General features: G+C 59.1%; 2 protein-coding genes across 4 annotated transcripts in view; one reads left to right on the top strand and one right to left on the bottom strand.

Moving 5' to 3' along the window:
• The window catches only part of FLRT1 (fibronectin leucine rich transmembrane protein 1), a 70031-nt gene extending 61079 nt beyond the window's left edge, over window positions 1–8952 (top strand). For both annotated transcript variants that reach the window (XM_053925237.2, XM_053925236.1), the window contains one exon: window positions 1170–8952. In XM_053925237.2, the coding sequence (XP_053781212.1) occupies window positions 1219–3243 (2025 nt within the window). In that variant the 5' untranslated portion in view covers window positions 1170–1218 and the 3' untranslated portion in view covers window positions 3244–8952. The remainder of the gene's footprint in view (window positions 1–1169) is intronic.
• The window catches only part of MACROD1 (mono-ADP ribosylhydrolase 1), a 133234-nt gene that overhangs the window by 90954 nt on the left and 15334 nt on the right, over window positions 1–26946 (bottom strand). The window lies entirely within an intron of this gene.

The raw sequence follows: 26946 nt of genomic DNA, 5'->3' as shown, positions 1-26946 counted from the left end.
TTGCTGGGCAGAGAGGAGCAGACCTGGAATAGAGAGAGACCGGGAAGGAGGCCTGGCGTGGCTGAGAAGTGGAGACACTTGGGCGCTGAGGCCCCGGAGCACTGGGCCCCGCTGATGCCTTCGGCGGGCGGGCCCTCATTCTGCTCTGCACTCAGGGCCGCCCTCTGCGGAAAAGGCTTTGTGACCCTAGAGTCACACAGCAGACCTTTGACAGCTGCATGAAGACACCTTCTCCGTGGGGGTTGAAAGATAATTTCTCCCTAATTGATTTTTTTTACCACTACAAAATATAAAATAATGAGAAAAGCCTGTGCAGTAATTTCTCCATTTGTGAAAACTGAAGTTACACCTCTAGGCAATGTCCTCAGAGCATGGGCCCCTCCCTCCTTTTAAAAAAAATCTCATTTCTTTAAATGCAAGAAAACATACATATTTTTCAAGTTTTGTGATTTGGAAAGTGGACAAGGTGTGGAATAATTTCCCACACAGCTCGGAACGCAGAGCCAGGGAGGGCACCTCAGATGAAAAGAGATTTCTGTAAATACAGGAGAAAGCAGCTCTGTCGACGCCTTCTCCTTCTGTCTGTAAGACGCACGAGTGGCAAACGGGACGTGTCTTAACACCAGACAATGAAGCGCCCGCTCTCTGCTGCTCACCAGTGACAACGCTGGCAGCTGCTTTTCTGCAGGTTCTAGTCACACCCCCCTCCCCTTGCAGGCCTCCCAGAAACAAGCTTTCCCTTCAAACCCTGGGTCCGGGCCAGGTGTGAGCTCCTCATTCCAGTGAGAAATGGCTCTGGATCCATAAAATGTGCCCTAAATCCATCCCATCCACCTTTGACCAGCCCCTTTTAGCATCGGCCGTGCAAAGTGGCTTCGTGGGAAATCTCTAAGGAAGAAACTGAAGCTGTGGCATGGCCCGCACTAAATTAACCTCACCCGAGGTGTGGGATTGTCGTCCAGGAGCACACGCAGCACCCGTGTCACTTGCGGGTAATGTCTCGCTCCTGCTGAGATATAATGCCAGTCAGATGTCGCTAGAGTCCACCCTAGGCCTGACCACCTGCAACACAGCCTGGGTACTGAAGGGCCTGCAGCAGCCTGTCAGTGGCAGGCGGGCGGGCAGTGCTGCCACTCACTCTCACCGCGCGTGTCTTGTGCTCCTTGCAGGTGTCGAGGCCCCAAGTCAGGTGAGGCCCCGTTCCCCCCGCCATCCACCATGGTGGTGGCGCACCCTGCCTCCGCCGCCACCACCACAACTGCCGCCACTGTCACGGCCACCGTCATGATGACCACGGCCACCATGGACCTGCGGGACTGGCTCTTCCTCTGCTACGGGCTCATCGCCTTCCTGACGGAGGTGATCGACAGCACCACCTGCCCCTCCGTGTGCCGCTGCGACAACGGCTTCATCTACTGCAATGACCGGGGGCTCACCTCCATCCCCGCCGACATCCCCGACGACGCCACCACCCTCTACCTGCAGAACAACCAGATCAACAACGCCGGCATCCCCCGGGACCTTAAGACCAAGGTCAGCGTGCAGGTCATCTACCTGTACGAGAACGACCTGGACGAGTTCCCCGTCAACCTGCCCCGCTCCCTGCGGGAGCTGCACCTGCAGGACAACAACGTGCGGGCCATCGCCCGGGACTCGCTGTCCCGCCTCCCGCTGCTGGAGAAGCTGCACCTGGACGACAACTCCGTGTCCACTGTCAGCATCGAGGAGGACGCCTTTGCCGACAGCAAGCAGCTCAAGCTGCTCTTCCTGAGCCGGAACCACCTGAGCAGCATCCCCTCGGGGCTGCCCCGCACGCTGGAGGAGCTGCGGCTGGACGACAACCGCATCTCCACCATCCCGCTGCACGCCTTCAAGGGCCTCAACAGCCTCCGGCGCCTGGTGCTGGACGGCAACCTGCTGGCCAACCAGCGCATCGCCGACGACACCTTCAGCCGCCTGCAGAACCTCACCGAGCTCTCGCTGGTGCGCAACTCGCTGGCCGCCCCGCCCCTCAACCTGCCCAGCGCCCACCTGCAGAAGCTCTACCTGCAGGACAACGCCATCAGCCACATCCCCCACAACACGCTGGCCCAGATGCGGGCGCTGGAGCGCCTGGACCTGTCCAACAACAACCTCACCACGCTGCCCCGCGGCCTGTTCGATGACCTGCAGAGCCTGGCGCAGCTGCTGCTCCGCAACAACCCCTGGTTCTGCGGCTGCAGCCTCATGTGGCTGCGGGACTGGGTGAAGGCACGGGCAGCCGTGGTCAATGTACGAGGCCTCATGTGCCAGGGCCCCGAGAAGGTCCGGGGCATGGCCATCAAGGACATCACCAATGAGATGGATGAGTGCTTCGAGACAGGGCCACAGGGGGGCATGGCCAACGCTGCCACCAAGACCACGGCCAGCAGCCACGCCTCTGCCACCACACCTCAGGGCTCACTCTTCACCCTCAAGGCCAAAAGGCCGAGGCTGCGCCTCCCTGACTCCAACCTGGACTACCCCATGGCCACGGGTGATGGCGCCAAGACCCTGGTCATCCACGTGAAGCCCCTGACGGCGGACTCCATCCGCATCACGTGGAAGGCCTCACTTCCCGCCTCCTCTTTCCGGCTCAGCTGGCTGCGCCTCGGCCACAGCCCGGCCGTTGGCTCCATCACGGAGACCCTGGTGCAGGGGGACAAGACAGAGTACCTGCTGACGGCCCTGGAGCCAAAGTCCACCTATATCATCTGCATGGTCACCATGGAGACTGGCAACACCTATGTGGCCGATGAGACACCTGTGTGTGCCAAGGCGGAGACTGCCGACAGCTACGGCCCCACCACCACACTCAACCAGGAGCAGAACGCCCACCCCATGGCCGGCCTGCCCCTGGCGGCTATCATTGGGGGCGCTGTGGCCCTTGTCTTTCTCTTCCTGGTCCTGGGGGTCATCTGCTGGTATGTGAACCGGGCCAGCGAGCTCCTGACCAGGGAGCGGGCCTACAACCGAGGCAGCCAGAAGAAGAGCAAGTACATGGAGTCGGGGACCAAGAAGGATAACTCCATCCTGGAAATCCGGGGCCCAGGGCTGCAGATGCTGCCCATCAACCCTTACCGTGCTAAAGAGGAGTACGTGGTCCATACCATCTTCCCCTCCAACGGCAGCAGCCTCTGCAAGGGCACGCACACCATCGGCTACGGCACCACACGGGGCTACCGCGACGCCGGCATCCCCGACGTAGACTATTCCTACACATGATGCCCTGCCTGGGGTCCCGCCCCGGCGCCCGCCGCCTCCTGGCCCGCAACCCCATGGCTCTGCCCAGCCGGCCGCCATGAACAGAACAAGGAAAAGAAACTCCACGATGACTTCCCCAGCAAAGAGCAAAGTTTGGGGAAGGTTATCAATTTTCTAGAACACAACAGTGAAAAAAAAAATTTTTTTTAAAGGATAGAAGTCAAGAGAGGGGTTTGATGTTGCCGGAGACATAATTTATACCGAATTACACCAGTTGGGGAGGGGAGGACTAAAAATAATGCAGGAAGGGTTGGGTCGGGTGGTTTTTCCCGTGAACTGTGCAGATACTACCTACCTGTACAACATCTGTGTGCGCCTCACGCCCTGTTTGGGGCCGTCACAGAAGGACCGTCACAGAAGGACCGTCAGAGAGGAGCAGGCGGCACCGAAGCCCCTGCGCAGCTCTAGCTGCTGGCTGCTCACCAGCAACGATGTGGCGGAAGATTTGCAGGCTCCTCCCAAAGGAGAGGGGGAAGGCAAGATCTTTTGCCAGGGAGATAATGTCCTGAAATCTCTTCCCCGGTTCTTTCCATGCCACTACCCTTGCAGATTTTCAGAAGTATCGCGTCTTTGCGTTCTTTGAACAATGATGTAACCAATTAAAAAGCAAACTTTCTTTTTCCTATACGAAACCCTCTTCACTTCCATGCACCACCACGCGCCATGGAAGCTGCGGCTTTCCCGGCCCCTCGGAGGTGCGTCTGTCAGCCCGTCTGTCTCGACGTCGTGGCTCTGAGCAGATGGGCAGGCAGAGCCGCAGGCGGCCCTGATGATGCTCCCTGGGTCCGTTCGTACAGTTTCTTGAGAAAATAGAGTCGTGAAAATGTTGCTTTCTCCTAACAATTATTGAGTAAGTAGACGCAGTGTGTTGGGGATCAGAACGGGGTGGGGGTAATGCCATTCCTAATGGCGGAGGCGCGTCTGTTCTGTATGGGCGGCTGGGGGGACCCTGGGCCGGGGGTGCTTTCGGCTTGCTCCCGTCTCGGGTTGGCCAGAGCTGGGCCACGCTCCTGTCTGCTGTGGAGAGGCTGTGACTTATGTGACTGACGGGCTCCTCATCTTCCACACACACACGACACGCAGTCACCTCAATAGCCACTTTCCTTCTTTCTTTCTTAAAGATTTTATTTATTTTTTAGAGAGAGGGGAAGGGAGGGAGAAGGATAGGGAGGGAAACATCAGTGTGCAAGAGAAACATTGATTGGTTGCCTCTTGCACGCCCCAGACATGCAAGAGGCCCCATGGGATGTGCCCTGACTGGGAATTGAACCAGTGACCTTTCGTTCACAGGCTGGAGCTCAACCCACTGAGCCACACCAGCCAGGGCACGTAGTTATCTTCTCTGTGCTCTGTGCTTCCTCCTGGGACAAAGTAATTGGCACAGAGATTTTTTTTTTTTTAATATCAGCTGATTAGACCTAATGGTTTCCATAGCTGCTGAAACAACACCCAGAAAAAGACATGAAAATTCTCGGAAAAGCCCTGGGAGACAGCACTCCCCGAATGCAAAACACTCAGCCGTGCCCCTCCCCCGGGACTGTTCTGGAGATGGAGGCTCAGCTTGCCCTCTAAGCCGGCCAGCCTCCCAAAGCGCACTGACCGGGGTGCTCCCAGCGTTGAGGCTCTATTTCCTCCCTCCGGAGTCACCATCACCGTCATTATCAACCGACAGCACCGAGTGGCGAGCCATGAGATTAAAACGATGATGAAATAATGACAGCAAATCTGGAGAGAAGAGGGGACCGGCGCCGGGGTTCTACTGTCTCCTGCGTCCCTGCACTCGGGAACCTGGGGCACTGAGGGTCAGCACACCACTCATCCCCCACCAGGGAAGAGTGATGTCACAGGAGGGACGCTGGCCCGAGGGCAAGGAGGCTGAGGTGGGGCCCTGCTCCGGGTGGCAGCATCTTCAAAAGGCCCCAACTGCTTTGACAGAAGCCAAGGGCAGGAGGACGAGACTGAACAGCGGTCACAGGGCCGCTGTGACAGGCCTGGAGCCAGCTGCTCACTGGACATGAAAAGAGGCAACTGGCCCCTTCAGTGGAGTGGGGGTTGGAAGACATGGACACAGGAGCTGCACGAGGGGTGGAGAAGAGACACGGGGTCTCCGTGGCCTCGCCAAACGGGGACGCCTAACTCCCCAGCCCCAGGAGAGGCCAAGGGTCACGGCCACTTTTCATTCTAAAACAAACCTTTTTCCCCTTTTCCCATTTTCTCATACAATGAAGCCAGGAGAGAAGTTCTCCCAAGCCTTAATTTCATGTCTGTTGCTCCCCCAGACACAGGCCTGTTCCCACCCCCTGGCAGCTCAGGGATGAGCAGAGGGGCCCCACTGGGTATGGCCCGAGGGAGAGGGTGCACCAGAGTGCAGGGTCTTGGCTGGAGGAGAGAGAAGTCCAAGGTCGCTGTGGTTTCTGAATGAGGTCCCCTCCCTCAATGCACCACTCCTGCCTTCTGCCAGTGTCCCAGGAGAATTGGTCCCTGGACACCCCATCACCCCTAATCCCCTCTGCCAACATTCTTTGTCCCGTCTCACTCCAGGTCCCCCTTCCTCCTTTCCCCAGGCCAGGCAGAAGTCAGACCAACCTCTCAGAGGCTAGGAAGGTATTTGCAACAGCAGGAGGCTAGGTGCTCTGAGGGCTACACAAGGGAGGGCCTTGCAGGGCCTAGAACCAGCCTGTGCTCACCTTCCCTCCCCCGGAGCAGTAAGCAGGCGCTAACCCGCTCCTGTGCTAACAGGGCTCAGGCAGGGCTGCTGATGAGCTGTAGAGAGAGCCCCAGCCCCCTGTGACCTGCTGCTGCAGGCATCGTCCCACCCTGTAGACCACAGCAGTGGGTGGAGACCCAGGCCAGCCAGCGCCCTGAGGCCCCACTCTGTCCACTGCCCTAAGCATCCCACCCCCTTTCCAGCGTCCTTTCTGAGAGCCGGAGCCCCAATGCCTGCTGCCTCATGTCCCCCTAAGCCAGGTCCACTCTGAAACCCCATTTGCCTCTGATCCAACTCCTCCGAGCTGGCCACAGGACACAACCAGAGAGCATGTGCCAGGGTGCCCAGCCTCTCCCAGCCCCCGGACACAAAGCCCATGAAGACAACAAGCCCAGGACCTGGGCCTCCACTCCTGTCTAGAATCTGCTTTCTGAGGGTGGCCAGCCTGACCCCTGCAGCCTCTAATGAGCAGGGACAACCTTGCTGGCCTCCACACTGATGAGGGCATTTTGTGGCATTTAAGGCAGGTTTAAAGTTAAAAAAAAACCCAAAACCCACGACTTCTTTGGTTAAGTGGTTTACCCTTTGTGGTAATTAGATGTAGTGATTGGAACCTCTTTTCTATTACATGGCAATTTTCCTTTAAATTTTCCCTTTCAAAAAAAAAAAAGAGAAAGGAAGGAGGGGAGGCAGCAGGGCCAGGCAAGTCATTTGCATTTTGCGAATGAGGCCTCTTGTAAGCGCAGCTCAGGCATTGGGCCCAATGTATGGAATGCTTAAGAGATTACTAAGAATAAAATCTATTAATTAGTCATACTCAGTTCCACAGACACGATGTGCATCAAAAGCTTCTTTTCTTCCCGTGTCTCCTTCCCTCTTCCTGTGGCCTCCTGCAAAAGCCTCCATCTTCTCCAAATTGGCCCCGGCTCCCCCGACCGCCTTGCCTCCCCGGTGATGCAGAGCCTGGTGACTCATTGAGGGGTGTCCCCACCCAAGGCCAGGGCGCTGGCTTCATCTCGCTGAGTGGCGCTGGCAGGGGAGGTGACAGCAGCAGGGAAGATGGCAGTGGCTGGGGGCCACCGGCTTCCCCACCCAAAGCCTGAAGGCCACACCTGCCTTGTGCTTCTTCTCCCTGCCTTGACGGGTTCAAGGAGGCCCACTCACCCCAACAAGGGGAGCCCAAGGCCAGGCAGAGTCAGGAGGGGTCAGGGAGGGTGTAGTTTGCAAATGACAGCCTCTCTGTCTCCTTCTGTAAAGTGGGGGTGGGCTGAGGCAGTGCCTAGCTTCACCTGGTAAAGCTGGGTGCTCCAGAGGTCTCCTCCACTGATCCTGGAAGGCTCTGGCTGGTCCAGTACAGGTGATGGAGGGCCACAGGGGGAGGGCCAGGCCAGGTGAGGGATCCCTGTGGGATCTGAGCAGGCTGACCAAAGCCTGGAGAAGGGGCTGGGCAATGTTCCTGGGGCTGTGTCTTGAGCTTCCCTCCTTCACCCCCGGCGAGCTGGGTAGCGAGGGGCGGACACCCCGCTCCCCCCTCCCTGACAACGGCAGCTCAAGCCTCAAAGCCAACCCAGTCCACTCCAGGCACCTGCATCCTGCTGAATGCACCAGGGAGGAGGACTGGGCGTCCGAGGCTCATGCTTATGAAAAATACAACAAGGAAAATTGGATGCAGCAAACAGGGAGTGATGAGGCTGAGGCATCTGCTGGAAGGAGGGGCCTTGGGGCACACAGCAGCCTGAGCCCCCAACGACCAGAGTAAGCTATCAGGGCCAGGACACGGCCAGGGCCAGCTGCGGGCAGCCCATGTGCCCACATCCCCTCCTGCACTCAGTCGGAGCAGGTGATGGGTGACAGACCCTTGGTGCTGGACCGTCGCCAGGTGGAGCGCTAACGAGCAATTCGCAGGCCCACACAGGCCTTCCAGAATGCAGACAGGAGGCCTCTTTTTTCTAAGGAGGGATAAACAGGCTCAAAAATGGAAATCATTACCGTTCATAACTCTGCAAGCCCACTAAATTGATTAGGAAAGATTAAATTCCATGGAGGGAAAGAGAAAGGGGGATTTTTGGAGTTTTATGAACCTGTGGCCAGTGGCCATATGTACGGCAGGGATTTTACGGGCCAGGCTCAGGGGCTGCCCCTTCGCAGCTCCGGGCGGGGCTGCGGCTCTGTGCAGGCTGACACTGCGCAGGCCAGAGCGCTCGGGGTTACCCTGGGCTCAGGCGCTGCCCTCAGGGAAAGCAACCCGGCCTCCATGGCGGGACCAGTACTCTAGCATCTAAGACATGGCAGGTTACTTGGCCCACGAGGTCATTCAGAAGCTGCCCCAGCCCCTGGCAAAGACTCTGCCCCTGCCTTCCAGATTACGTCTGCCTTCCAGGGTCAAAAGGGAGGGGAAGTGGCCAGTCCAGTCACTGGAGAGTAGGACTGGAGCCACGAGCTTTTCTGCGTCCTTTCTGTTCCGGGGTGGGTCTGCGTCTCATCCATTCCCTGCAGTCAGTGAAAGGGAAGGGGACCAACCGTAAAGAGAACTGAAGGTCAGGGTGGAGAATCGCTGGCCTCGCAAAGGAATCAGGCAGTGAGCTCCCCGTCACTGGGCGCATTCCCGCACTTGATGAGGATGGGGCAGATATTCTGCCTAAGCTAGGACCTGGTTCTTTGACTTGAAGATCCTGGTTCCCGCCCTCACTTTATCGTCATCCCTCGGGACCCTGTCTAGGAGGTATCAAGAGATGATTACTGTGCTGTCAGAACAACCACGGTCCCCAGAAAATGCCAGGTCAAGGCCCTGTCAAAGAGCAGCTTGGGCTGCCAGAGATGCCACAAAATCGCCATCCTCAGTGTCTGAGAGGCTCTGGTACAGGAAGGAGAGACACATGCCACTCCATCCAGGAGTCAGGACGGGCTTCGGAGGGTGGCCCCCCCACACCAGGGCTGGCTGGCCTGGGGCCACCAGGGGGCCACCTCCCAGGTCCCAACTGCCTCCCGCACCTGCTCCCCATGTCACCGCCCCGCCGGCTGTTTTCCCAACTCCACACGCTGCAGGCCCAGTGCGTCCACCGCAGCCAGGTCAGCGGCCGCCTGCGGCTCTGCCTGTTTGAGCATTTACCATTTCTTTCAAACTGTTCCAAGCACTCGCCTGAAAAACCCACTTTTGCTTCTTTAAAAACACTCACAGAAAGATTCCCCAGGCTCTTCATTCTTCCGCCCTCTACTCTCCCCTTTTCCCTTTGCATTTTTCATACATTGTTTTCCTCTGGTCCCGTAAATTCCATCATTGCTCAGGCCAGGCCTGCTTTCTCACCATAATGGGGTTCGCAGGTGTGCCCAGACCCCCAAGGCCACAGGGGCCAGGCTGCCTTTGCCCCCACGGGGCAGACCTGGGGCAGCTGCTGCCCCGTTCCCCGCTGGACCGAGGTCACGCCACGCTTCCTCCACCCCTTGTTACTGAAGTGCCTGGCCCCCGCTGGGAGGGCAGTAAGAGCGCACTGCGGGGCACACCCTCCCTCCTAGCAAAGCCAGCCCCTGAGTCTCTGCAGCCATCAGAGGCACAAGGGTGCCCTGACCCCTGTCCTTCACACACTGGCCCACGCCATCCCCCACGCCTGAAAACCCAAAGAGCTGAGCCCAGAAAGTCCTTGCGGAAAGGTCTCTGCCGTCACTGCCCCTAAATCTCTTTCACAGCTGTCAGGGTAGACAGCGGCATGGGCAGGGCGCCAGGTCCCCGAGCTCCTCCGTGCCGGGTCGCTGAGCCCAGCACGGCACCTGGCACGTGGCTGCTGGGCTGCCTCCTCTCCAGCCCGCCTCTCGCTTCCTTGCCCTCCTGCCTACGTCTGCCCCTCAGGCTCGGCGCGCAGAGCCCAGGAGTGTTAGCGACAGCCTTCCCCCGTCCCACACCTGCCCCTCGGCAGCCTGGCACGCGGAGGTGCTCGCTTCTCACGGCTCCTCCTCTCTGAGGCATCTCACTGTGCCGTCCCTTGGACCCACTGATCATCAGCTTCGAGCACAGCCAGCCTGGGTGACTCCGTTTCCCCTCTCCAAGCCGAGCCTCTGGTGGGAGACAACGAGGGCAGAGAACGGGGTGTCCCACCTTGCGTGGCCCTCCCATCAGGAGCCCCACACCCTGAGCCATCCACCAGGAGGAACTGACCAAGCGTTCTCCTCAAGATGGAGAAAAACAAAGGCAACGGGAGCTGCCGATCAAAGCCACAGCCGTACAGGCTGCTGCACATTCCCCTCCCCGGGGTGGGGCGGCCCAGGGTGCCTCTCACCTGCCCTGTGCTGGGGCCGTGCTTGCTGAGTGTCCCAGGGACCACCCACATCTGGCCGGTCTGGCTTCAGAAGGTTCTGGGTACCCCAGAGGAAGACAAAGCCCTAAAACTAGCCTTAGTGTTTTTTTTTTTTTTTACCTGACGACACAGCACGCTACCTGCCAGCAGGATGTGGTCCCACTGAGAAGCCCACCCAGCGACCAGGGGCAGGTGCTGGACTGCAGTGGCAAGGGAGGGGTCTTTGGACGGGGACCCTGGTGCCTTCCAGCTCACAGAGATGCTGAGAGCCATGGCGAGGGATGTGGACCGCCCAGTGCCTGAGGTTTGTCATCTGAGAGGGGGTGAGAGATGGTGCTGAAGGTCGGGGGAGGCTGCGGGCCATGAACACAGGTGCGCCAGAGCCGTGTGATTCTGCTGGCTGGCTGGAGCGGACACCTGTTAATGATGAATGTCACGGGGCGGGGGAGGGGGAGCTGTGAACAGGGAGGCAAAGGGGGAAAGGAAACTCAAAGAAACCCCACGCCTAAGCAATGCAGAGTGAATGTTTTCTAAGAGCCAAACAGCCCTTCCCCTTGCGGTAAAGGTCAGTTGCGTGGCATTTGATATTGCTGAGCATTCTGGAGTCACAGGCGCTCAGCTAGGTGTGATCCATGCCCAGTGGTCCCAGAGGGGGAGGCCGGGGGAGGGGCGGGCCCCAGCCAGACCCTGGGGAAGGGGTGGGTCCCGCTGCTACAGAAGGCAGGTGCCCAGCCACCGGACAGCAGGGGGAGGGTAGGCCTGGTCTCTCATAAACCTGTGACCACGGTCCTTTCTGCCATCCGAGGGACCCCTGCCCAGGCACCCCAGCTTCCCTTGATCCCCTTCCCTCCCCCACCTGCAGAATCAGCCCTGTAGGGCTGCTTGGCCGCACGCTCCTGTCTTTGTCGTTTTTCTCTGAAGGGCAAAGCAATCCCAGGGGTCTGAGGGAGGGGACCACCCCCACGGCTGCCACCTGAGACCCGGCTGGCTGACCCGGCCCGGCCTCAGGTCCGCCAGCCTCACTCCCAACCTGACCACCAGACAGGTGTTTCTGGAAAGCGAGACACGCAAACACCCACTGCGCCGCCAACCCAAACCAAAGTGCCCTGCGAACCACCCTCGGCCTCCTTCTCGTAGGTGCCTTGAAACTTCACTGTCGAGACGAATGTGATCAACTGTTTGGTCCTGTATTCTGTCTGTCTGTTTTCATACGAGATGTCCAAGTCCACTTTCCTTGTCCTTTCTTGAAATAAATAGAAAGATTTAACTTTTACAGTCATCTCGCTGCTGACTCTCGGCTTGGGGCCCAGCATCCTGGGGGCCAGGTGTGTGTCTGCACGCCCACGGTGCTGACCGCCTACACCCCGCTCCCCGGCCTCACTCCCGGGGAGCCGCACTGGCCCAGAGGCGGTGTCGGGGGGCGGGGCAGACACTCTGGGTTAGGAAGGTCCCCCGGCGCCACTGGAACCAAACTAATGATTCTGCTCCAAGAGGAGAGGGACCTCTGATCCCGCCGCGCGAGCCTCCAGGAAGGCAGACCTCCAGCTAAAGGCAAACTCCGAGAGGGTCCCCGCGTTGAGACATTAAAAGGAGCTGGGGATTGTCCCTTAAGAGGCCATGGCGCGCATGTGGGCGATCTGATAAGACGAGTTGCACAGGCCCTGGGGACACGTGTTCTTTTGCCGGATGAGCACTCTACTAGGGGCCCCCCACCCGATGTGGCCCCCTAGCCACGCCCACCGCAGTCACAGCTCTGCAGACCTTACTCGATATCTCAGATAAAGAAACAAATAATGCGCCAGGAGAACAATAGCAGTTTCGGCTCAATTTAACGAGTAAAGGACTCGTTACTTCGGCCTTAGATCTGATTTCACGTCTGGTTACAGGTTAATAAGTTTTTCCTTCTATTCCAAGGAAGCAATGTTAGCTCTCAATGGATGTTGGTGGCGAGTGGCCTCCCTGGGGTGACTCGGGACACTCTGGCCCCACAGGTGCCTCTTTCCCCTCACCCTCTCTCGTCCTTCCACCTCCTGGGGGCAGGAGCCAGCCTAGAGGGACCATGCCAAAAAGCAGCACACGACGTGAGCCCCCACCGGGCCCAGCGCACAGTGGGTGCTCAGGAGGGCAGTGGCGTAGGGGCAGGAGGGAGGCACCCACAGGACTGCCCCCCAGCTCACCTCACCCACCCCCACACTGGCAGCGTCGCACAAAGCAGGGCGCCCCCGGGCTCTGTTGGAGCCTGGGCAGGCCTCTCAAACTGCTCCTCAGCTTCTGGAGCTGACAGAGGTTCTGCCAGGAAGGGTTCACGGTCACAGGCACTTGGGAACCACTGGATTTATGCCACTGCTGTCCTGCAGGGCTGCTCAGGCAGGGTCCTGGAGTCCCGTGGGGTCCCTCCGAACCGACTTAGCCCCACACACTCCAGCATGTACTCCCCATGCCTCAGTTTCCACCGCGGTAGAATGTACACTTGCTAAGCCTCCGTGATGGGGGTGTGACACTGGGTGTCCCTCTCTCATCCAGGGAGTGCAAGCCCCAACCCTGGCACGCCCTGACCCCAGGCGGGCACCGAGTGGGTTGGTGTTTCTTACAAGGAGGCAGGGTGTCCCAGCAGAACCCTTGGGGCAAGACAGCAAAGTGCCGCAGGTCTAACAGAGAGGAGAGATGTCCTAGCAAGGGTGGGGCCTGTTCCCCAGACCACGCGACCCCGCCCAAGGTCTGGGGCCTGCTCTCTGGAACCTACTGGAGAGGATGGCCGGTTGGCCCAAGTGTCCAGCTTCAGGAGGACAGAGGGTGTGGGGGGCATCTTAGGTTTTAATAAGTGCCCCAGGGGAGCTGGGTGCCCCTCTGGAGGGTCTCATTGGGACCCCTGGGGGTGTGTCCAGGGTCTGTATTTCAGGTTAATGCAAAGAAGATGCTCCAAACACAACCTACCCTTTCTGAGAGGCTGTGGTGCCCCCTGGCCCCCAAAACCCCTGACCTCATAGGGGAGCAAGCCAAGCTGGCCCGCCCCTCAAGGGGGCGTGAGTTCCGGGAGCGCCAGTCGACCCTGAAGTGCCCTGTCTCCCTACCATGTCTTCAGATGGCCCCCGGGAGACGGGGTGCTCTTCCCACGAACCTGGGACCCCCCCCCCCCACACACGCACTGCAGCACCTACCGTGCTCCAGCCACGTGGCTTCCAGCCCTTCCCTTCCCACAGATGTCTCAGGACTTGCGTATCACTGAGGTTACAGGCAGGTGTGGGGGTAACATCCCAAATGGCTGCCCTACAGCCAAGGGCACACCCCAAAGCCCAGTGCCCTGCTTCTGGAGTCCACTCCTCTGGTTTAGTCTGACTCAGGACTAACAGTTTCCGTTCAAGTGGAGGAGTAGGTGGCCACTACCCACTATACCTGGACCCTACTGGCTACAGCTTCTAGATGCTTCCTTCTCCCTGCCTCCAATTCCCAGGAGGGGCCTCTGGCCTCACCAAGCATAGCGGACAAGAGGCAACCAAGCCCAGGAAGGGTCTAACACTCCAAACCGCACCCCCAGACCCAAGTTCTGTGGCCTGTTCTTAACACCCGGCCTAGAAGGTCCCAGAAGCTTCTGAGGTCACCCAGCCAGCCCCAAAATGCTGCCTCAGTAGGTCTGGGTGGGGCTTGCTCATCCACTTTCAGGCACCCAAAACAAAGTGCACCCCGTGCCGCATGCTGGCCGCCTCCCCATCCCCCCTCCACGCGCCTGGTCCCCTTGTCAGCATCTGCTCCCCCAGCGCCCTCAGCCCTCACGGCAGGTGCTGCTGAAGGACCCTCTCCTGCAGTGGCGGCAAAGTAAATGGGGTCTGTGAGCCGCTAACCGACAGCACAGACAAGCCCGCGCTCCCCCTTCAGAGATTTACGGGGGAAGTGAAATCTTATTTGCACCGCTGCCAAGCTTAGGACGCGATGAAATTATGCCTGGAGAAGAGACCCAGCCGGCTCCTCGCGGAAGCGGCTGCATCGGAGATGGGCTTATTAAAAGCCACAGTGGCCACATTTCAACCTGTTTCAGGTGTTAAGTAATTTACTGCCACCCAGAATTCAGCAGTAGGTTTTTATCATTTTTATTTCCGCGACGCAGGCGAGTGCCCGAGAGGTCCCCCGTACAGGGAACTTCGGGTCTAAATGCTTCCTGCCCGCCCAATGCAGAGGGAAATGGGGTGAAGGGGCCAGGGAGGAGGCAAGAATGGGGGCCAGAGTGGCAACAGATGGCCCTGACTCACCCCAGGGTTACACCAGGCCTGGCCAAAGCCCAGAGTGACAGGGAAGGCTCTATGACCTGCACCCCACATTTGGGGGCCAGTGATCCCCCCAAGACCCTGCGGGCATTTCTGAAGGCAACAACGGTATAACTTCCCTGAGAGCGGTCACCTCTGTCTCAGGACCCGACCGCCAACCACATGATCAGTGAGTCTCTACTGAGCACCGACTGTATGCCAGGCCCTGCTCAGGTGGGAGACACAGCAGTGAACGGGGACCCCGAAGACCCCTGCCCAATGGGGTCTTGCCAGCATCCGCTGGTAAGGGTCAAACAAATATTTGTGGTTGGTTGATTAGAATCTCCGAGGGCAAGTCAGCTCTTGGAAGAAAAGACATTGGCATAGGGGGCACTGGTCGGGGGGAGGGGCAGAGAGCACCCACCTCATGGAGCATCTGCTGTTTCAGTCACTGCAGCAGGGACCTCCCCACGTCACAGACAAGAAGGTGCAGAGCCTCTGGGTGTCGATGCCCCGCACCTTTCATGGAGAACATGGGATGAGGGGCCCATGCCCTGTCTTTCCCCGTCTGCCACCCCTCAAAACTCTCGGGGAGTGCACAGCCTCACAAGGGCCTGCGCCCTCTGCACCCTGAGCCCCTTCTCAGCAGCGCTAGGCAGAGGGCTGTGTGGTGCCTCCTGCATTGTGGGGATTAAGCCTATTAGGGAGGCCTGGGGGCTAAGCCACTGCTCTTCCTGAGGCCCCCTTCTCCACCTGTTTCCAGATACTCCAGGAAGACCAATGGGAACCTTCCAAGTCCAGGCTGAGCCAAGAGCAGAAATTCTTAATTAGCTTTCCCTTGGATCGGGGCCCTGGCGAATGGATTAGTCGTGGTGGAACCGAGAAAGAGCATGGAGTCCTCCTTAAAACCGAAATTACAAACCGGGGGTAAAGGGCCTAGGGGACGTCGCCAGGGACAGCGGGTGCCCGAGCAGGCCCTCCCCAGCTCACTGGGGACTGGCAGATGGAACCTGTCACCAGGAAGGCACGGGAGATGTGCTCTCGGCAAGGCCGAGGTCCCCGGGAAGCTGGCGCAGGGAGACGCTTGGCTCAGCCACGCTGCGTGCCTGAGCCTTCTGCTGACTGTGCTCCCTCCCATGTGGCTGCCCAGATTTGAAGCTCCCTAATCAGGGGGCATTTCCTCAAGGGGTGTCCATCTGTGAAAGGCAGGATGGCACAGCCCAATGGCACTAGGTGTCAGATATCTGTCACCAGGCTCCAGCCTCGCTTACCCCCATTTCCACTCAAGCCAACCAAGGTCCACACCTAAGGAGCCTGCCTGCCCACGGCCGCAGTGACAGGGATAAGCATTGGGGCCAGGCTCCTCCCACAGGCCGAGTCCTGGCCCATGATGAGGCCCGACTGGGGGTCTGTGAGCCTGGAAAGAAAGGCACAGGTGAGGCCCTGGCCGGGCAGCTCTACTGGTTGGAGCATCATTCTGTTGCACCAAGGTGGTAGGTTCAATCCCCAGTCAGGGCACATACAGGAGGCAGCCAATGAATGCATGGATAGGTGGAACAACAGATTGATGTTTCTCTCTCTCTCCCTTCCTCTCTCTCTCTAAGAATAATAATTAATAAAAGGAAAAGAAAAAGAAAGGCACGGATGAGCCTGCCCCAGATATCACTGCGGAGAAGTAGGCCTCCCAGGCAGCTTCCTCCAGGAAGCCTTCCCTGACCCACCCACCAATGCCTCATACCCTGTGCTGTAACCCTGTGGCCCCCACTCTACAGCCAGCGGCTTTTAGAAGCAGGGACTGGGTCTTTGCATTTCACACTCTCTGAATGAAGGAAGGAGGGCTGCACCCGCCTCAGGCCCAGGCTCTCCTGCTGGCTGGCTTTGCTCAGGAGGGGCACATGAGGGGTGGGCAGGCGGAAGGACAGATCAAGGACTCAGAGACCCAGGTTCCCTGGGACCGAAGCATCTGAAGTATGACTCATGCTCTCCCCCTTGAGTTTCACCTCCAAGGCTGCTCTGCTGTGGTCCTATCTCGCTGGGCTCTGCAAATACAGGCTACCCTTGGGGGGCAGGCAGAGAGCAGGCACCGGAGCCTCCCTCTGGCCTCACAGCTCTCAGCGCTGCAAGCTGCGCCACACCCAGGGCGCCACCTTGGGCCCATCTGGGATGCTCCACCTGGCTGCCCCTCCAGACGCTCTGGGCAGGTCTGCCCCAGGGTCAGGTCATTACAGGTGTCCCCGTTGCCTGGGCCACATCTCCCTGCTCCTGCTTGCAGCCCCCGCCCCCAGCCCCAGCCCCTGCTGAATGAATGAACACAAAGCTGAATGGATGACTGTGCTGTGAAGCACAGGAGAGGGAAGCCTAACCCCAGTCAGGGGAGGCTCCTGAGCAGGTGACATCCAGGCCAGGACCCTGGAGCGTCTGACCGGAGTCAGCCAAATGAAAAGGGGAGGGGGGGGAAGACCGTGCGAAGGCCAGGAGGTGAGAGAGAACAGGCAGTTATGAGACCCCAACTCATTTATCTGGGCTAAAATGGAGAGAGCAGGGAAGGAAGCAACAAAGGCAGGGGAGGTTCTGGGGCAGTTCTGGAGGTGCCGGCCAGGGCACCCAGAGAGCCAAGATCACTACTTCTCCAAGTTGGGGACCCCAGGGCTGTCGGAAGAAGCCACGGTGACAGCCAGGGCTCCCCTGCGCTGGGGGTCCCCACCTCCACTGTGGCCTCTGTGAACACTGCCTGACCCACGATGTGCCGTGTGGGCCTGGCACCAGCCATGGGGGTGCAGACAGCACTGCACCCCAGATGCTCCACCCCAGGCAGGCCCACAAGGGCCAGGGCCACAGCCAAGGAAGCACACGGACCCTCGGGGCCAGGGGGCTGGGGGTGCAGCTGGGAGCCCCCCCTCACTCCCTCCCAGGAGCATCTCCAGCAGCAGAGGTAGCCACACAAGTAGGCAGTGGCGGTGGCCCTGCTGAGGCTCGCTGATAACAGAGAGGAGTTAGTTCTGTGTGTTTTCTGGCACAAAGCGAGTGTTTCCAAGCACCTACTATGTGCAGGACTGGTGTGAACCACCAGGGGTGAGCCGGGAAAGGGCCTGCCTCCAGCTGCACCTGCCTCTGTGCCCAGCAACGCTTCCAGCAATGCTTCCAGCCTCGCCTCACTGCACCCGCGAGAAGAATGATGTCTCTTATTTCAATTAGCCTTTTCTTGATTACTTGCAAAGTTCTGCATCTTTTCACTTGTTTACTGGCCATTTGTTTTTCTCCTTCCGGGAACTGCCCATCCACATCTTTTGCCCATTTTTCATATTGATTTGTGGGAGCTCTTCACATAACAACAGGAAGAGAGAAACAACCTTCTCTTGGGACAGAACCTCAGGGCCTCCCTCCAACGTCCTTGGGCCCAGGAAAGGCAGGAGGATCGCTGTGGGTTTCTGGGGGCTTCCACTGAATCGCTACACCCCCACCCAGCTCCCAATGGGCCAACTCCGCAGGAAGACGGAGCACCTTCTGAAGGTGGGAGCCCCTGCCAGGCCTGCACCTCAGCTGGCAAAACCCAGTTTTTGCTTACGTGAGACATCTACCCTGCCTGTGGCTGTCGCAATGCCCCGACGGCACTCAAGGGGAGCCAGCTGGTGCAGCTGGACATTGTGGAGGAAGGGATGACTATTACCATCCCAGGCCAGTTCTGTGGGGACCATCCCACAAAAGGGCAGGTCCCAAAGCCCCAGGCTGACTCTCCCACCACAATTCCAGGGTCCCCTCTGGCACACACCATCCCTGCCCCCTGCTTCCAGCTACAATGGTCTCTCCCTAAAAAGTGACTCAGGCCCAGGAGGACGCATCTGAGCCCTGGCACCTCGCCCTCTGCCACATGACCTTCGGGGCCAGGAGTAACCAAAACCTGTGGTTTATTTTCCCTCCCATGCTTTTCGCATCTCAGCAGACAACGCAGGCTGTAAAACTGATTTCCAAAGCCTATAAAGGCAATAACATTTAGGGAGCCTGGAAAAATAAGAGCCCCTCCTTTCCTCAAGTAATGGCTGCCACAAACCCTCGGGGCGGGGGGGGGCCCTCTGCAGCTGGGGTATGCGTGGCTCAGGGCCAGCCTGCAGACTTCCCTGTACCAGGTGGTAAATAGCACACGTTCCAAGGGACGCACAGCAGCCAGGGAGGCTGCAAACTGCCTGCTTACCTCTCCCCTGACCACCCTGCTCACTCACGGCTACACCAGCTCTCACGAAACCAGGGAGAGCTCACTGGATCCCCACGCCACCCCTTCCCCGTCCCCCATTAAGCCACAGCAGACTGCCGGCCACTGTCCCAGTGCCGGCCAAGGTCACCCCACTGCGGCCGGAGCAGTAGGGCCTGCCTGTGCTAAGGGTGGCCTGGTGGGCATCCTGGGTAGCCAAGTCCATCACCCTCCTCTGCCCCATGCTAGAGTGAGCCCTCCGGAAGGGCAGATAACACTGTCACAAAGGTGGCCATTGTCACCTCTGGGTGACGTAAGGGGATTGGGGCCCTACGGGGACCTGGAGAGCTCAGCTCTGCCCCAAGCTCTCCAAACACCCCCCGCACCATTTGGGGCTGACATCACGCCTGCTAACCAGGACACCTAGTATGTGGTTGCCTCGTGCCCATTCCCACCCACTCACTCACTCACTCATTCACGCCAAGGTGATGGACACAGTGAAGAGCACCCAGGAGACACAGTGAGCAGGTGCGGTTCCAGCTTCCTGACCAGCCTGCAGACAAGTCACATGACAGCCCTGCACCACAGCTTCTCAGCCTGAGAAGTGGGGACGCTGAAAGCCACCTCCCAGGTCACTTTTGTGATGTTTGTCCTGGGCTCAGAGCGTGGCTGGGCCAGGGTGGGACCGCTGTCTGTGGCTGTGGGCAAGAGGCCAGGCCGGTTACGAGGGCAAAGCACAGCGGGGGCAGGCCCCACCTGCCGGAGGGGACAGGGCCTGTCTGGGGGTAGAGGGATGGACCAAATGACCCCCACAGTCTCGTCCAGGTGAGGACGGAATAATGTCAGGAGATGGGGATTCCAGGCAGTAAAAACCCCACCTTCAGGCAGATCCACTGTGCAGCCAACAGACCCACAGCCAAGGGTGGGGGAGGGCCCCCTGGGCGTTCGGGGCACTCGGCTGGCTCTCAGGAGTCCCTCTCAGAAGTCACTCATCCTCGTTCTCCTTCAGGATTAAAACCTGTCAGGACACGGAATTAGCCACGGGCTCAACTCCGGCTTAACTACAGACAGATAGAGAGGAGGAGGATCTTCTAACCAAGATCCCTGCTCCCCGCCACGGGCCCGCTTTGGTCTCTGTGGGAACAGAAGGGGCCGGGGAGTGGGGGGCCAGCCCCGGAGCACGGGGGTGGGCTCGGAGGGGCTCTCCGGCCGGCTGTGGGGCTGCGAGCCAGCGTGTGCTTAGAGAGCTCTCGGTGGTGATGGAATTTATGCGGCTGCCTGTGTGATTCCTACGGCGAGACGAATCTCCAGGCCACTTTTCTCAGCAGGAACAAGCCTTTCTTCAAATCAATGGTGACACGTATTTAAGCTGCCATATTAAGGAGGGAAAGATTTTGCCGGCCCCCCAGGGCCAACCCTTATTAGTCACTGGCTCATGTGAAAGAAGCTGCAGCGGGCCTGGGCAAGGCAGGAGGCCCAGAGGCCAGGCCAACAGACACGGGAATGGACAGCGACAAACGGGAGGGCAGAGGGCGCCTCCCACATCAGAAACAAGGCCACACTTCTGACCCCTCAGAGGGGAGGTACCCTTAGGGAGTGAGACTGGAGAGGACTCTGGAGCAAGGTAGGAAGCATTTGTAGGAAAATACAGAACAGCTGGTAAGGGTAATACAGATAGAGGATGGAGAAAAATGGGAGAGAGTAGAGAGAAAGAGAAAGAGGCATTAAGCTGGTGTTTAAATTGATTTCCAAGTTTGGAGCTATATAGAACCTAAAATCTTATTTCCCATTTTGCTATGGCTGCCAGGAAGCTCAAAGCCACATTTCATATTCAGTTGCAACAGACTTGTTGGCCAAGTTTTTGATCTGGTCAAGACCAGAGTAAGTGCCAGGAGCCAAGCTGCCCCAAGTAGCCACGAAGAGCACAAAATACAAGGGTAGGCACACACTAGAAAGGCAGCCACGCGGCCGCCGTTGGTCGACTAGACGTCAGCGTCAAGTAGCAGGTGGCAGGGTTGAGTGGAGGGCCAGGAGCGGGACCCCAGCAAGAGGCTAACGGATTGGAAAGCAGGTGCCAAAGGCACCCAGGCCAAAAGGCTCCGGGCATGGCTAAGAGCATGCGGGGTTGGGGAGGGGGGAAGGCGCATCTGTATCAGATGCCCTGGCCAGCACCCTCCCTGTTCCTTGTCTTTTATTTCTGTTTTAATGGTTCCCTGGTTTTATTGTGCCTATATCTCAGTGGAAATAGGTGGGTTAAACATTTTTAGAAATCAATGCCGGCTCAAATGCCCACTTCCTCAGTGATAATAGTCACCACTTATTGAGTTCCAGTGACTTGTCACATTTGCATGCAGCCTCCGATCCCCTCAACTACCTTCCGTAGGGACGTCACTCTGCCAGGTTCACAGCTGAGAACACCAAGCTTCAGAGGAGAGGTATATCCTGGTCAAGGTCACAAGAGCTCATCAGTGGCCACAGCAGCCCTGTCCTTTATGTCCCCGCATGCGCCCCCACTCCTCCACCCCAAGCCCCAGACCCCAGCACCCTGCTCTGTACACCAGAGGGGGCTCCCACCCCACCTGTTAGGAGGGAGATGAGGCTGAGTTAAGGTCAAGGCTGCGAAGGCACTGAGAGGTGGTCAGGTGACCCCTCGAATTCCATGAGCCCCTGGCCTGCGATCCCCTGGCCCCCTCTCTGCCAAACCCCAAGGCTTCTCCCGTGGACCAGCAAAGTTCCCCACCGGCTGCCAGACGGGATGGAGCTCCTTTGACGGTCGAGACTGCAAAGCTCCCGTCGCAAATGTCAATTCTGGGCCATTTGCTTCATAGATTTTAATGTCCCTGTTTCTCTCCTCAACATCGTCAGCAAGGTAGCTCGTGCTTTTCAAAAGGGATGTGGCGTTTGATGATGTTTAAACCGTGGAGAAATACAGCCAGGCGGCAATAATAAAACAGACGCCAGCCCTGCTGGCAGGGGAATGGCTGACAGCCGGGCCGCTCTCTGCCCACACGCTGCACGCAGCTAAGCTCCTATTTTTATGGCAATTACAATGTCCGAGGGGGGGACATAGCGATGGAGAGGAGGGTGGGTGCCGCTGTACTTGGACCACTTGTTGCTGTTGGGAGCAGGGTATAGCCGATGGGGCTTCGATGAACCAAAGCAGAGGGTTGCACCCCGCCGAGGAAGGCCAGCTGGGTCCGCCACCCACCTCCGCCCTCCGCCCTCCGCCCCATCTGTGCTCACTGCCCCCCACCCACCGCCAGCCCGGCTCCACATGCCAGGGCCTGTCCTCCTCCAGGTCTGCAGCCCCTGAGATCCGGGTTCCTGAGTCCTCACTGGCTTCTGCCTCCTGACATAAATGGCTGTGTCCCCTCCCCTGCCCAGCATGTGCCCACTGGGCAGCCCACTTCCACCCCAGGAGCCCGTAGGCAGGCGTTCTCGGCCACCCCTGGAGCAACGAGCACCGGCCGTGGGTGGGCCCTGACCACACGCGGAGTCTGAGAGTCCGAGGGCCCTGCCCCTCCAGAGAGGGTCCTGTGGGTGGTGGTGAGGTGAACTCACGAATAAGAACAACAGGTCTCGTCTGCTGAGCCTCTGCAGTGCGAAAAGACCACCTGCAGGGATTCAGTTCTCCTCTTAATGCTCCTGAGACAGGCGCACATGGTCAGCTGAGGCCCGGAGAAGCAGACACGGTGCTGGCCTCCAGAAGCGGGACTCAGGGAACGGGGCCTGTGACGAGGCCCCTGCAGCCACTGGGGACAGGGCTGTCCACCGGGCCTGAGGGTGTGGCAGGACAAATTGCTTGCAAAGTGAATAAATGAGCCCAAAAGGTGAGCTTCTGAAATGGGGGAAGACTGAAGAGGAGAGAGGAAGGATGGGCTGGAGGCTGCTGGGGGCCCTGTAGATGGTGTCGGCTCAGCCAGCACGGGCTCTGCTGTGGCCACAGAGCCCTGACAGGGAGCACTTCTGTCACAGGCATCCCAGGGAAGGGGGCCATCCCCCGGCCTAGCCTTGCACAGGCTGCTCCCATGCGACACACACACCCTTCCCCACAGAAGGCGGAGCCGACACCGATAGCGCTGCCGTGGTGGGGGTGGGGGGTGGGGGGCACCTCGCTTGTCCTGCACCCTCACAGTCAGGACACCCCAAATACAGAACACCGGGGGTCAGGAGGGGGCCCTCTGCCACCTGGGGCTCCGTTCACCATAGGGAAGACAGGAGGGAGGTAGCTTTAACCTGCTCAGCAGATGGAGGAGCCAAACCCTGCCCCCAGCCCAAACCCGAGTGCCAGGTGCAGAGCAGGTCCTGTCCTGAGGGTGTGAGCAGCCCCGAGAGGCGGCAACAGCAGCGGGCACAGAACTGGCGAAGGTCAAGGGTTACACTGTCCCAGACGTTGTTCTGAGCACCTCCACCAGCTGCTTCCTTTCACACTCACAGCAACCCAGGGGCATGATGGGTCCTAGTGCGCTCTTATCCCCGTTTTACAGACGAGAAAACTGAGGCTCAGAGAGGTTAAGCTACTTGCCCAAGGTCACACAGCTGGTACACAGTGGAGCCGAGAAGCAGGAGGTGAGGAAATAGGGCTGGATCCTTTGACTCCCTTTTAAGCCATGTGGCATCCTGGAGGCCACCCCAAGCTGGGACCAGGCCAGGCTGCACACAGAGGCCCCAGGGTCGGGGTCTGGTGTGTGCGTGAGCCCATCCCAGGGATCTAGAGAAGCGGGGTCAGCTTAACACCCCTGCAAACCGCGTTGTCTGCACAGAGCTGGGTGTTGCGGGGGGGAGGGAACTCCAGTTAAGTGTGGCTTCCACGTGCTGCGCCAGACCCTTCCACCTCCTAGGGGCGCAGGGTGCCCTTCCGTTAAGTGGGCAGGCCAGTTACAGCCTCCCAGGGAGCCTGAAGCCAATGGGACAGCCCTGGACCAAGCGCTGGCAGATCACCCCGGACAACAAGCCAAGGGCTACAGATCCAGCCCTTTTCACGCTTGGCCAATTTAATGATCCCTGTTAATTTCCACACACACACATTCCCACCAGCTCCGGCCTCCTCAGCTCAGTGCTCGGGATGGAGAGCGCTCCGGGGACACGGGCGGGCACACGGGGGCGGGCGCTGAGGCCACGGCCGCGAGGACAGACGGGGCTGGACGGAACGTGCTCAGAGCCACAGAGCCCTGGCAGGTGTTTCCTGACTGTGGTCTGCCACGACGGCGGAAGACGGCCAAGGAGGAAGAACCCAGAGAAGGGAATCAGAAAGGTCCGCTTTGCCACTTTTCTGCTGCGTGACCCTGAGCGGGTCACCGTCCTTCCTGCGCTTCAGGTATCGCCCGTCTCCCTCTGAGACTGCGAAGGCCGGTGGGGACAGGCACCGAGCCACCGAGCCTTGCATCCCCACAGCCAGGGACCTCCCACACAGCCCACACGCGTCCACCACTGTCCTCGTCTGTACAGAGCTCTCCCTTCCAGCCCTGACTTCTGTGGCCACTGAGGGGCAGTGGAGCCTGGGCTGGGGCAGGAGGAGGGGCCAGAGGGGTCGTCACTGGTTCACCCATCCCTCCCGCCATCTGCCAGACTCTCAAAGGCGGCGGGTCACTACTTCATCCAACAAACACTTATTGAGACCCGAACACAGGGTCATGGCTCCACGGCCCATGGTCCCCCCTCGTGTCCCAGTGGAAGGACCGGGTAGATATGGCTACTAAACAGGAGACATGGCAGAGCACCTGGGGACGGAAGGGCCTACCAGGGTCCATGAGGCCCGCCCACCGGCCAAAGCTTGGCTCTCTGGACCAGGCTGCGTGAGCCCTCGAGGGAATCTCAATAATTCAGGAGGAATCCATCATTTATGAATTTATGTAACCGCTTCCCGACCTTGTGGAAGCGAGCCGCCCTCCTCTTGCAGTGGTGGAAATTAGGCCTTGTACTCCCTCGGGGCTTCTGGGCTTTCTCATGTGGGGAGGGGGCCACCTGGACCCCAGCCCTCCCAAGTGGCCTCCCTGATCATCGACGGCGCCCCTCAGCCCCAGCCGGGACCAGAGGGAGCTTCTGGAAAAGCAGACCTGACTGCATTCTCCTTAAACCCCGAGCCCTGAGGTGGGGAGGGCTTGGCCCCTGGCTTTGCCTCTCACGGGTGCTGCAGCCTCTCAGTGCAACAGGGGAGGTGAGGCGACGTGTGTGGCCGGCTGGGGACCGGGGGTGGGCGGGGGGGCGGGACACAGTAAGAAGCTTCCCCCAGCCCAGAAGCAGAGGCTCTGTGGGGCAAGCTGGGGACAGAGCTGGGACACAGGACCGCCAAGTGGGCTATGGGGGCCGGAGCCCCCCACAAGGCCTCGTGAGGCCAGCAACCTGGACCCAGATGTTGGTTCCGTCTTTTCGGCACTGACCACTTGCCGCACCAAACTGCCTTCCTCCTCCATTCCTCTGCAGTGAGGACAGGCGAACACACCCTCTCTGGGGACCCACATTGCACAACCAGAAAAGAGAAGAAAGGAGATATTCCCACCCGCCTTCAAAAAAGAATTTTGGCAAACCACTGCTGTTTAGCTGTGCGTCCTTAAGCAGGGTGCTTCACCTCTCTGAGCCTCAGTTTCCCCATTTACACGGTGGGGCTGATATAACACCAGGAGTCCAGGAGTGGTGACATGGGGTGTGAATGCAGCTTGACCCGGAGGGAGACCCTCAGCTCAGGACCAGCCGTGGCTCATTCCCACAAGCCTCAGAGCTTCCCCAAGTCCCACCCGACTCACCCCTCCCTGCCTGCACTCTCCTTCTCTGCCCTGGAATGCTCTTGTCCAACTTCTGATTCAGGTTCCCCCTTCTCGGCTCAAGTGCCTCCTCCTCCAGGTAGCTTTCCTGATTTCCTCCCACTCCCCACAGGCAGGACATCCATCCCTCATACACTTTGCCGTCTCTTGTCATTCGCATGTCTCATCCTGGATTTTGGGTTAGAGACTGTGTCTCCTGTAGCCCAGGGCCTACCCCAATGCCTGGTACACAACAGGCCCACTGCTTACGTCTGCGTGAGTTCACCTGCCAAGCTGGGGCATAATATCTCTTTTTCTGAGCCTTGGTTTGGTCTTTGAAAATAGGGCTCATAGTCCTGTCTGCCTCACAGAGGCCTCGGGGGGCCATGGAGGGGTCGGCACGGAGGGAAGGGGCCAGTCCTCACCCAGTGCTCCCCCAGGGGCAGGGTCCAGCGAGATCTGCTGCTGCTACCAGGCCCCCGCCTGCGCCCACCCTCCCTGCCCACTGCGGAGAGGTGGCTGCCGCTGGCGGTGGAGGCGAGCCTCAGCAAACACATTTAAACCTGAAGTGACAGATAAAGCGATTTACGGCGACAGTTTAGCGTCAGATCACTTCCCACGAGGCAGTCGGTGTCCCCGGCCCCCTGCTTGCTAGTCCATCAAGGCGGTCTCTAAATCACAGACTCCGTGCAGTAGCCCAGGGACAGTGAGGGGCCCTCCGGGCAGCAGAGGGAGGGAGCGAGGAGTTTGGCCGACTTGGCTGGAGGAGGGGGCACAATAAGTGGCTGGCAGACCACAAATCAAAGCCCCAAGACTTAAGGAAACAGAGTGCCACTTCATGCCTTATTTTAAATAAATAAGTGCCTTAAAAAAACTCCCAGTGAGGCCAGCTAGGGGCTGTGAAACATGGCTTCCCAGCCTGTCTGAACGGCCCTGCCCACGTGCCCAGGCCGTCAAAGGCCGCACTGACCCGCCTCGCCTCCCGCCACCTCCCCACAGAATTAATTAGTCCCTACGGCGTCACATGGCACTTGGTTCAGACCCTGCTTCCAGTGCTTTGTCACATTATAGTCTACTCAGTTGCTCTGGCTCTTGACTTCCTGATAAGGATTTCCTGGGGGCCCCAGAGATGTATCAGGCCCTGGGCCCAGCGCTGGGTGAGCCTGGCGATGACCAGTTTCTCAGATGATGTAACAGAGGCTCAGACACGCCTGGCCGGAGGCTGCGTCACCTCCAGCAGGAACGCTGGACCTCAGACCCAGCGCCTGACCTCTGCGCCCGTGGCCCAGGCTCGCTGGCCTGGGATACCTTTCCAGTGAAAGATTCTTTCTGCCTTTGCACAAAGCATCACATTCATCCCTGGTCTGTCTGATTATGCCTAAAGGCCAGAGCCAGAAGCCCGACCCCTGGGCTGGCCAAGAATGGGGGGCTTTCTTTGTGCTGGGACACTTCCTGCCTGGGACTCAGCTGTTGGTTGAGGACTAGGGGTCCATAGGCACAGGCC

Source organism: Desmodus rotundus, chromosome 5, assembly GCF_022682495.2.
Source record: "Desmodus rotundus isolate HL8 chromosome 5, HLdesRot8A.1, whole genome shotgun sequence".
Lineage (NCBI taxonomy): Eukaryota > Metazoa > Chordata > Mammalia > Chiroptera > Phyllostomidae > Desmodus > Desmodus rotundus.
Note: the sequence above shows the minus strand (reverse complement) of the source record. Positions and strands in the feature narration are given on the sequence as shown.